This window comes from Mesoplodon bidens (genome assembly GCF_964165515.1).
Source record: "Mesoplodon bidens genome assembly, chromosome: 8".
In the NCBI taxonomy this organism is placed as follows: Eukaryota; Metazoa; Chordata; class Mammalia; order Artiodactyla; family Ziphiidae; genus Mesoplodon; species Mesoplodon bidens.
This window is the reverse complement of record NC_138165.1, coordinates 92,446,442-92,458,697: the sequence shown is the minus strand read 5'-3', so window position 1 is coordinate 92,458,697 and position 12,256 is coordinate 92,446,442. Positions and strand designations below refer to the sequence as shown.

At 40.3% G+C, this 12,256-nt stretch overlaps 1 protein-coding gene across 2 annotated transcripts in view; it reads right to left on the bottom strand.

The window, feature by feature from the left end:
- Window positions 1-472: 472 nt before the first annotated feature.
- Window positions 473-12,256, bottom strand: part of XRCC5 (X-ray repair cross complementing 5) — a 97,368-nt gene continuing 85,584 nt past the window's right edge. The window contains exons 20-21 of one of the 2 annotated variants that reach the window (XM_081243092.1): window positions 6,340-6,414; window positions 473-718 (exon numbers count right to left, since the gene is read on the bottom strand). In XM_081243092.1, coding sequence (XP_081099218.1) covers window positions 704-718; window positions 6,340-6,414 — 90 coding nt within the window. In that variant the 3' untranslated portion in view covers window positions 473-703. Of the gene's footprint in view, window positions 719-6,339; window positions 6,531-12,256 lie in introns of those variants that run through there. The other variant, XM_081243093.1, reaches the window with a different exon arrangement.

Here is a 12,256-nt window from a genome sequence, read left to right as displayed (position 1 = left end):
TGTTTTAGGGTTCACTGATATGTCAGAGGCTGGGCCAAAACAGCATCTTTTCTTCATGAGCACATCATCATAACTCTGCTTAAAATGGGTACACAGGGAAACGGTGCTCCCCTCCCACCCTGTGGTACAGCCAAAGTAATGTGATGACTAAAATGCTTAAAAAAAAAAAAAAAAAAAAAAAAGAAAAAAAGCTGGCCATGATTTTCCAAAGCCAGCTTTCTGTTGGTAAGAAACTAATGCCACCATGTGATCAGAATAAGCTGTGATGCTGTTAGAGGATCAGACAATGGACTAGACCTCATGGGGAGTATTGAGAAACTCACCAGTGACCATGCCATCATTCTACGTGAGATAATTTCATGAGGCCTGCAATCCTCGACAATATACCAGATCGGGATGAAATCCATTTTCCAGTGACTTCAAAGCACGTGTGTAATACACTGAGATCAATAAGACCACAAAAGAAACAATACACCGATCAGAAAATAATGACTCTTTATTAACCTGTATGGGGTCTAAATGATCCCTTATATATGTTTGTATTCATTCCACAGGGAATTAGGTGATTCGCTTCTGTATAATCTGCAGGGACCATCTCCAGAGCTTCCGGTTCTACTTGAATGACCTCCTCCAGGTTGTTCTGTATAGAACTCTCAGCACCACAGTGATAGCAACTCTGGTAGATTCCCCACACATCCGTGAGCTATATCAAGTCCAGCTGTAAAAAGGAACAACAAATTTAGAAAGGAAGCAGGCCAACTCCAGAACACTGCTTCTCTGGGGAAAGAACCATAGTGACAATGGTTCTCTTTACTGGTGGCATGCACGGACTTGCACACTTCCTCACTGCTAACTAAGTTAAGTTCTACGTATCTCTTCCTTTCAATCCTAAGAACTTCTCCACAAAACGGCTGAAAGTTTCTACTGGACTGCTGTCATGTGAGGCTTCAAGGCAGGAAGTTTCCACACATGAAAGATGGATACAAAAGCCAATACCCTACACAGCCTCCCAGGCATCCCGACACAGTGTGATAAGGTCCAGAAATCCCCAAATACCTATCAGCCTATTCTGTTTACATAAAGTTAACTGAGAACATTTAAGAATTAGGCTTTTTAAAAGCTGTTTTTATTTGTCAACCCACACAAATCGCACATTGTATTGCTTATTTTGGTTGAGAGCAATTTCAGTAAATTATGACATTTTGCTGCTACAGGAATAGCCTTCCCAGCTCTTTTTTAGTCCTTCAATGAGAGGATTAAACTGAATGAACAATAAACTTAAAAAACCATAGAGCACAGGAACATCCATTATGAAATTACTTATCTGATTACAAGTATAATGGCAATAAATAGTAGTGTAGAGAGCTGCTGGTGTGTTAGAAATTAAAAGACAAATATGTGAGCTGGAAAACAAAATGGTAGAAATAACTGCTGAGGAGCTGAAGAAAGAAAAAAGAATGAAAAATAATTGAAGACAGTCTCAGAGACCTCTGGGACAACACTAAATGCACCAACATTCGAATTATAGGGGTCCCAGAAGAAGAAAAGAAAAAGAAAGGGTCTGAGAAAATATTTGAAGAGATTATAGTTGAAAACTTCCCTAACTGGAAAGGAAACAGTCACCGAGGTACAGGAAGAACAGAGAGTCCCATATAGGATAAACCCTAGGAAAAACACACCAAGACACATATTAATCAAACTAACAAAAATTAAATTCAAAGAAAAAAATATTAAAAGCAGCAAGGTAAAAACAAAAAATAACATACAAAGGAATTCCCATAAGGTTACCAGCTGATTTTTCAGCAGAAACTCTGCAGGCCAGAAGGGAGTGCTAGGATATACTTAAAGTAATGAAAGAGAAAAACCTACAACCCAGATTACTCTACCCAGCAAGGATCTCCTTCAGATTTGATGGACAAATCAAAAGCTTTTCAGACAAGCAAAAGCTAAGAGAATTCAGCACCACCAAACCAGCTTTACAACAAATGCTAAAGGAACTTATCTAGGCGGGAAACACAAGAAAAGAAAAAGACCCGCAAAAACAAACCCAAAAGAATTAAGAAAATGGTAATAGGAACATACATATTGATAATAACCTTGAATGTAAATGGATTAAATGCCCCAACCAAAAGACACAGACTGGCTGAATGGATACAAAAAAAAGACCCACATATACGCTGCCTACAGGAGACCCACTTCAGACCTAGGGACACATACAGACTGAAGGTGAAGGGATGGAAAAAGATATTCCATGCAAATGGAAATCAAAAGAAAGCCGGAGTAGCAATACTCATATGTGATAAAATAGACTTTAAAATAAAGGCTGTTACAAGAGATAAGGAAGGATAGTACATAATGATCAAAGGATCAATTCAAGAAGAAGATATAACAATTATAAATGTTTATGCACCCAACATAGGAGCACCTCAGTACATAAGGCAAATGCTAACAACCATGAAAGGAGGAATCAACAGTAACACAATCATAGTAGGGGACTTTAACACACCACTTACATCAATGGACAGATTATACAAACAGAAAATAAATAAGGAAACACAAGCTTTAAATGACACAACAGACCAGATAGATTTAATTGATCTTTATAGAACATTTCACCCGAAAGTGGCAGAATACACTTTCTTCTCAAGTGCACACGGAACATTCTCCAGGATAGATCACATCTTGGGTCACAAATCAAGCCTCAGAAAGTTTAAGAAAAATGAAATCGTATCAAGCTTCTTTTTTGAACACAACACTATGAGACTGGAAATCAATTACAGGGAAAAAAATGTAAAAAACACAAATATATGGAGGCTAAACAATGCACTACTAAATAACCAAGAGATCACTGAAGAAATAAAAGAATACATAGAAACAAATGACAATGAAAACACGATGACCCAAAACCTATGGGGCACAGCAAAAGCAGTTCTAAGAGGGAAGTTTATAGCAATTCAATCTCACCTCAAGAAACATCTCAAATAAACAATCTAACCCTACACTTAAAACAACTAGAGAAAGAAGAGCAAAGAAAACCCAAAGTCAGTAGAAGGAAAGAAATCACAAAAATCAGAGCAGAAATAAATGAAATAGAAATGAAGAAAACAATAGCAAAGATCAATAAAACTAAAAGCTGGTTCTTTGAGAAGATAAACAAAACTGATAAACCCTTAGGCAGACTCATCAAGAAAAAAAGGAAGAGGATGTAAATCAATAAAATTAGAAACAAAAAAGGAGAAATCACAACTGACACTGCAGAAATACAAAGGATTATAAGAGACTACTACAAACAGGTATATGCCAATAAAATGGACAACCACGAAGAAATGGACAAATTCTTGGAAAGGTACAATTTTCCAAGACTGAACGAGGACGAATTAGAAAATATAAACAGACCTATCCCAAGTAATGAAATTGAAACCATAATTAAAAATCTTCCAACAAACCGAAGTCCAGGACCAGATGGCTTCACAGTCAAATTCTATCAAATATTTAGAGAAGAGCTAACATCGATCCTTCTCAAACTCTTCCAAAAAATTGCAGAGGGAGAAACACTCTCAAATTCATTCTACGAAGCCACCATCACCCTGATACCAACACCAAAGATATCACAAAAAAAGAAAATTATAGACCAATATCACTGATGAACATAGATGCAAAAATCCTGAACAAAATACTAGCGAACAGAATTCAACAACATATTAAAAGGATCAAACACCATGACCAAGTGGGATTTATCCCAGGGATGCAAGGATTCTTCAATATATGCAAATCAATCAATGTGATACACCATATTAACAAATTAAGGAATAAAAACCATATGATCATCTCAATAGATGCAGAAAAAGCTTTTGACAAAATTCAACACACATCTATGATAAAAACTCTCCAGAAAATAGGCATAGAGGGAAACTACCTCAACGTAACAAAGGCCATATGTGACAAACCCATGGCAAGCATCATACTCAATGGTGAAAAACTGAAAGCATTTCCACTAAGAACAGCTACAAGACAGGGATGTCCACTCCTGCTACTCTTACTCAACATAGCTTTGGAAGTCCTAGCCACAGCAATCAGAGAAGAAAAAGGAAAAAAAGGAATACAAATTGGAAAAGAAGAAGTAAAAACTGTCACTGTTTGCTAATGACATGATACTATACATAGAAAATCCTAAAGATGCCACCAGAAAACTACTAGAACTTATCAATGAATTTGGTAAGGTTGCAGGATACAAAATTAATGCACAGAAATCTCTGGCATTCCTATACACCAACAACGAAAAACCAGAAAGAGAAATAAAGGAAACAATCCCATTTACCATCACAACAAAAAGAATAAAATACCTAGGAATAAACCTGCCTAAAACACGTGTACTCGGAAAACTATAAAACACTGATGAAATAAATCAAAGATGACATAAACAGACGGGGAAATATACCATGTTCTTGGATTAGAAGAATCAACATTGTGAAAATGACTATACTACCCAAAGCACTCTACAGATTCAATGCAATCCCTATCAAACTACTAATGGCATCCTTCACAGCATTAGAACAAAAAGTTTTACAATTCATATGGAAACACAAAAGACCCCGAATAGTCAAAGCAATCTTGAGAAAGAAAAACGGAATCGGAGGAATCAGGCTCCCCAACTTCAAACTATACCACAAAGTTACAGTAATCAAGACAGTATGGTACTGGCACAAAAACAGAAATACAGATCAATGGTACAGGGTAGAAAGCCCAGAGATAAACCCACACACATATGGTCACCTAATTCACAACAAAGGAAGCAAGAATATACAATGGAGAAAAGACAGCCTGTTAAATAAATGGTGCTGGGAAAACTGGACAGCTACATGTAAAAAAATGAAATTAGAACACTCCCTAACACGATACACACAAAAAAAACTCTAAATGGATTAAAGACCTAAATGTAAGACCAGACACTATAAAACTCTTAAAGGGAAACATAGGAAAAACACTCTTTGACATAAACCACAGCAAGATCCTTTTTGACCCACCTCCTACAGTAACGGAAATAAAAACAAAAATAAACAAATGGGACTTAATTAAACTTAAAAGCTTTTGCACAGCAAAGGAAACCATAAACAAGATAAAAAGACAACCCTCAGAATAGGAGAAAATATTTGCAAGTGATACAACAGACAAAGGATTAATCTACAAAGTATACAAACAGCTCATACAGCTCAATAACAAAAAAGCAAACAAACCAATTAAAAAATGGGTGGAAGACCTAAACAGACATTTCACCAAGGAAGACATACATATGGCCAAGAGGTGCATGAAAAGATGTTCAACATTATTAATTATTAAAGAAATGCAAATCAAAACTACAGTGAGGTATCACCTCACGCCCGTCAGAATGGCTATTATCAAAAAATCTAGAAACAATAAATGCTGGAAAGGGTGTGGTGAAAAGGGAGCCCTCTTGCACTGTTGGTGGGAATGTAAATTGATACAACCACTATGGAAAACAGTATGGAGGTTCCTTAAAAAACTAAAAATGGAACTACCACATGACCCAGCGATCCCACTACTGGGCATATACCCTGAGAAAACCATAATTCAAAAAGAGAGATGTACCACAATGTTCACTGCAGCACTATTTACAATAGCCAGGACATGGAAGCAACCTAAATGTCCATTGACAGATGAATGGATAAAGATGTGGCACATATATACAATGGAATATTACTCAGCCATAAAAAGAAATGAAATTGAGTTATTTGTAGTGAGGTGGGTGGACCTAGAGTTTGTCATACAGAGTGAGGTAAGTCAGAAAGACAAAAACAAATACTGTATTCTAACACATATATATGGAACCTAAAAAAAAAAAAAAAAAGAAAAAAGGTACTGATGAACCTAGTTGCAGGGCAGGAATAAAGATGCAGATATAGAGAATGGACTTGAGGACATGGGGTGGGAGGGGGAAGCTGGGGCGAAGGGAGAGTAGCATCGACATATGTACACGACCGAATGTCAAATAGTTGGCCAGTGGGAAGCAGCCGCATAGCACAGGGAGATCAACTCGGTGCTTTGCCATGACCTAGAGGGGTGGGATAGGGAGGGTGGGAGAGAGGCTCAAGAGGGAGGGGATATGGGGACATGTGTATGCATATGGCTGATGCGCTTTGGTGTACAACAGAAACTAGCATGGTATTGTGAAGCAATTATATTCCAATAAATATCTATTTAAAAAAAAAGAGAAAAAGAGAAAATAAGAAGCAAGTCTATAATAAGCAGGCTTTGTGGCTGTATTTACAGCTTAGGCAAGTTCAAGCGTTAGAACACCTGCTATACATTAAAAGTACTTACCAAATCATCCACGTCACCACCTTCCTCACATACAGCTGCTGTGTCTTCATCTGGATTCTCTTTGGGGGCCAGAAACTGTGAAGAGAAGTCAGGCACAATACCAAAAGGACGTTTTTGCCTCCTTTAATGGAGGAATGGATGCAAATGGCCCAAAAGAAACATCATCTTGACGTACGCTCCTTCATTTGGCTCTAGATGAGAGGACCAATTTTGAGGTTGAATAGTCCACTAACTAGTCACAGAGAAAGTTCTTGACGAGAGGGAGGAAATGACACGGCTCGCCAAGGCAGTGAGCATGCGGAGGGTCCTACATCAGGCACCGAGGACAGCAGATATTCCCACTTCTGCTTCCACAGGGGGCATGTGGGCTCATGAGGGTTCAGAAAAGAACCAAACACCCCAAACCAGCATGTCTCTGCCTCTTTTGAAGAGAGCATTAAGAATCAAGTGTCTGGACTTCAAGATTATAACCATCTACTCCTCAATTTCACTGAGGACAAGAAAGGTAAAAGGAAGGACTTCTTTTAGAGATGTGAAACACAAAACTGGGTGAGCTTGGGAGACTGTTCAATTCTTTTTCTGGCAATCTTTAAATTTCTGTTAGAAATTGTTTGAAAACAGGAAGGTGGATGAGAAAACTTCTAGTGTACACTTCTGCTTAGCATCAGTGTTCTAGACTTGGAACTTCTAAAAGGCAGATAGGTAGAAAAGCAAGGGCCCTGAATTGAAGTTTGCAAGGATCTAGGAATGCAACTCAGATTTTAAAAGGGCAGTGAGTGCCCTTGAAGACTATCTGAACATTCCTGCCCTCCATCCTGTCCCTCCAAGAGACAGCAGTGGGGACTCTTATCCTTTTAGGTGTGTGGTAACTGCATCTAAGAGCTAGTTTCTATGAACCACTTATCCATCCTCACACCAGAGTTGATCTTCTTGTAGCGTAAGTACATAACATGGTGGCAGAGACAAGGCTGCAGGAGTGAGTGTTTTTAAAAGGGGAGGTGGGAGGTGAGGCACGCCTCTCCTGGCAAGCATCCCTCAGGGTCAGTGTGCATGGAGCCTGCAGGCAGTGAGCGAGCCTTTCGGCCCACTTGCTCCTGTAGTAGCTCCACCCAAGAAGGAAAGGTGTACTCATATACACTTTCCTCACTTTCTCGACATGAAAGCATGGCAAGAACCGCTTTCCCTATATATCCCTGTGATTTCTATGGTACAATGGATATAATGGAGGCCTCGGAAACCTAAGATCTATAAATAGGCCTTGTTAGCACCTTGGACATGGCCATGACAGGTTTTTGTTTGTTTGTTTGTTTTTAATTAATTAATTTATTTTTGGCTGTGTTGGGCCTTCATTGCTGTGCGCAGGCTTTCTCTAGCTGCAGCGAATGGGGGCTACTCTTCGTTGCGGTGCACGGGCTTCTCATTGCACTGGCTTCTCTTGTTGCGGAGCACGGGCTCTAGGTGCGTGGGCTTCAGTAGTTGTGGCTCTCAGGCTCTAGAGCACAGGCTCAGTAGTTGTGGCGCACGGGCTTAGTTGCTCCGTGGCATGTGGGATCTTCCTGGCCCAGGGCTTGAACCCGTGTCCCCTGCATCGGCAGGCGGATTCTTAACCACTGCCCCGACAGGGAGGTCCCTGATAGTTTGTTTTTGACTCAACATCCCTCCTGGACTTTTTCCTCCTCAGTCAAAACCGTCTCATCATTCATTAATTTCAATTTTGATTGAGAGCTTAAGGAATTTTTCTTCTTCTAAGGACATTTACAAATCTTTCCATAGCCCTCTGTTGACCCTGAACTGGACTGTGTTCAGCGTTGGGCATCTATGTATGGTTTAGGGGACAGAAAATGCTAGCAGTGGGCACACAGCCTGGAACAGAACTGTAACGCAGCATCCATATCATTAATTCTATTTATTCTGATTGATTTTTTTTTTTCTTTTTTTTTTGCGGTACGCAGGCCTCTCACTGCTGTGGCCTCTCCCGCTGCGGAGCACAGGCTCCGGACGCGTAGGCTTAGCGGCCATGGCTCACGGGCCCAGCCGCTCTGCGGCATGTGGGATCTTCCTGGACCGGGGCACGAACCCATGTCCCCTGCATCGGCAGGCGGACTCTCAACCACTGCGCCACTAGGGAAGCCCTATTCTGGTTGATTTTTTTTTTTTTTTTTGCGGTATGGACCCAGCCGCTCTGCGGCATGTGGGATCTTCCCGGACCGGGGCACGAACCCATGTCCCCTGCATTGGCAGGCGGACTCTCAACCACTGTGCCACCAGGGAAGCCCTATTCTGGTTGATTTTTAATAAAGATATCTGAGGGCCACATAGAGATACATGAATAAGAAATTCACACTGTATTTGCATATGGTTTACGTCTAAAGCTTAAACCCTGCTCTCAGATTCCCAAATTAATCTTTACTTATGATTCTAATTATTATCAATATTAAAAAATATTTTTTATTTTGTTCCTTTCCTCTCCTACTCACGATCATTAACCCCCACATGGTTTTCCCTGCAGCAAGAATACCAGCGCAAAGGACAAAGACTTATCCAGCTGGTGAGAAGTGAATAAAAGGTAGAGCTGTGTCTTACCATATGCCTCTGGGGGGCTACAATCGATCGGCACCTTCAAACACAAGCTCCATGGTCTCAGTGTTTCTGTAGTCCAGTATATCTTTTATCATCCCTTAGAAACCTGATACATGGTAGGTATTTATTGATGAATCTAGAAAATTCCTAATGTTTTTTGGCACACAGCCTCTAAGAGCTCTAATTCCCATTCCTTCCTCACCTGCAAAAGCCCCTTTCACACTGCAATTATAGGATAGATGAAGATAGGACTGTCTGCACAGTATGACCATGGTATATATAATTAAACACAAATGGCATGTCTCTGAGATGAGGCCAAGCTCTAGGAAGAAAGGAACGGCAGCAAACTTCCATTTCCATCAAGTGCTAAACATCTGCAACTGATTTCCTGACAGATCTGCTTCACATTTCTGCTCAAGCAAATTACAGCTAAAAGCTGGGCTGCCATCCATTATCCTCCCCAAAGCCCCAGGCGAGGCTGATCTCTTACCCATATCATATCACTCCTTACCATCAAAGTTTTTAACTACAAGTAATTTCCAGGCTGTGCAGTGACAGGGAAGCTAGAGATAAAGCAGAGAATTCGACTGGCCTGTTTTCTCAATAAAAGCAACAGGTTCTCTGAACACAGCCAAAAGGGGCACAAGTCAACTCTTGACTTTTCTTATGTTCTTTCTCTCTGCAATATGCTGAAAAAGCAGAGAATAAACAGAAAGAACAGTTGTGTGACACAGTCCTCCATCCTCAAACCCACTTCACTTACTTGGGGTTACCAAGAAAGAACCTCCTTACTTGGAGATCTTTATGAAATGGATAAACTGCTACTTCTCAGGTACACCGAAATACAATCCTGGCCACAAGCAGAGAAACTGCATCAATAACCTCTATATAGAAGCTTCCAGTCCTATTCCTCCATAAGACTAAAAACTAAAAATCAGCTTGTCCTCAGACCCTTACCAATCCCCAAATTGAAAACACATGGCTTCCACCGGGCTTATTCCAACACCATCAGGTGATTCCAAAGAATCACCCATAATCCAGATACACAAAAGCATCAGGAAGAATGAAAATCTGCTCGCATGTATTTTGTCTAAAATGACACACACTTAGGTTTCATTAATGCTATTTTCATGCTATAAAGGCAATACAGTGCAGCAGAGAAATCCTGCAAACTAGTGTGGAGGAAAGAACCATAACCTAAGCACTGCCCGTTCCTCAGTAACCCTGGGCAAGCCACCTGGCCTCTCTATAACTACTCTTCCTCAAAAATAAGATGGGACTACTACTACTGACCCTATCTATTTCATGGGGTTGTATTGCTTCTCAGGTAAAATAAAGTATACAAAAATGCTTTGTGGTACTGTAGATTTTATGTTCCAATTCCTAGGAATATACCCAATACATGTCTACCAAATGAGAGGTATAAGAATACCCACAGCATTTTTATTCACAATTCCCAAAGTTTGGAAACAATCAAATGTCTATCATTAGGAGAATGGATGAATAAATTGTGGTACAGCCATAAAAGCGAATACTACCTAGCTATAATAAAGAATGAACAATTTTAACACCATGGATGAATCATAAAAGGCATGATTCCAATTATGTGAAGGTTAAGACAGGCAAAATGACTCTCAAGTGACAGATGTCATCAGGGAGCCTTCTGAGGTGTTGGAAATGCTCTTTATTTTGATCTGGGTGGTGGGTACTCAGATATATGAGCATGTAAGAATTTATCAGTGTACACATTTAAGATTTGTGCATTTACTGTATGTTCCACCTCAAAAAAATTTTAAATTGTATCTTAAAAGTATCAAGCTCTAAACAAATATAAGGTAACACTGTGATATTTTAATTATCGCTTTTCTCATACTAACATACAGAACAACTACACTAGGGATTTAAGGCAGAAAAGGAAAGTGGAAAAGAGCAAAGAAAAATGTCATGGAGTCCAACAGTGGCCAGCAGTTAGAGAAAATTGTTCTCAAGAAATGATTCTTAAATTTTATCTTATAATCCTTCACAAGGTTTTGGAGATCTCTTTTGAAAGAGGGAGCATGAGCCTCTTTTCTTTATGTACATGCAGCTGGTGGCATTCTAAGGTGGAGGCATGGAGATGACTATAGTAGGAATCCAGGGTCTGGGCTCTAGGCAATTCAGCTAGCCATGAAGTTGTTGTGAGACACTGAGAAAGTCAACTTCACATCTCTAAACTGCATCTAGAAAATGACCAGATCACTAAGCTTTGAGCATCTGTGATGCTACGATGGAAAAATCAATAAATGTCAACAACAAAAAAGAAGGCTAGATTAGGCAGCTATAAGGAAAACAAGTGCTAAAATGACGCTTTCTCCCCTATAGATTTTGTATCAAATGATTGTTTAGACATAGCTCGGCATCCTGGAATCCCATAAGAAACAATATTCCAAAGCCATGGGAAGAAATCCTCTTTCCCCTCTGTGCTCTTAATATGGAGTAAAAAGAATGGAGGACTGGGAGTCAGTCCAACAACTGGATTCCTGGCCAGTGACTTACTATGAGATCTCAGACACATCATTTTACGTCTCAGCCCTAAGTTTCTTCATATATAAAATAAGGAGTTTGGACTAGATCAGTATTTTTCAGGGTCTGTTCCTTGAGATCGTGAGGGTTCTTCCAAGTCCCGTGGGCATGGGTCACCCCAATTTGCCACTCCCACGGCCCATCGAGTGAGAAGCATCACCTTTCTCTGTTTTATCTATCAGGCTTTCTTGTCAGCTTTCAGTTTTAAGAAATAAAAACTCAGCTAGGAGATCATGAGGATCCGTTCCAGCTGAATACACTTCTACACAACTTAAGCCAGTGTCCTCCGCCTTAGTCAAGGCTCTGACCTGTTTCAGTTCTTGTCGCCCCGGGCTTCTCAGCAGCAGCACCCTTTGCTGTGGGGGCCTGCACCTACTAGGCGGCAGTAGCACACCGCCTGCTGTGACCACCCAGAACCTCTGGACAATGGCAGTGTCTCCTGGGGAGCAAAATCACCCTTGGCTGAGAACCACTGTTCGAACTCTAACGCAGGTTAGTAGGAAAAACTTAAAAGAAGCTTTTTTTTGTTTAAATAAAGAAGATAAACTTCAAGTGAAGAATCAGCTTATCGCGACCTTTCATAAGTCCAGGTCTCTCACTGACTGTGGTTCCCAGATGCTCCTGGAATGTGCCAGGATAAACAGGCACACCTCCTACCCACCACAGAGCCACGCCCTGTGAAATGAGCTGATGGAGGAAGGGTGCACAGGAGCTATCAAGGCCCATCCATGTTGTCGCAAATGGCAGGATTTCCATCTTTTCATGGCTAAGGAGT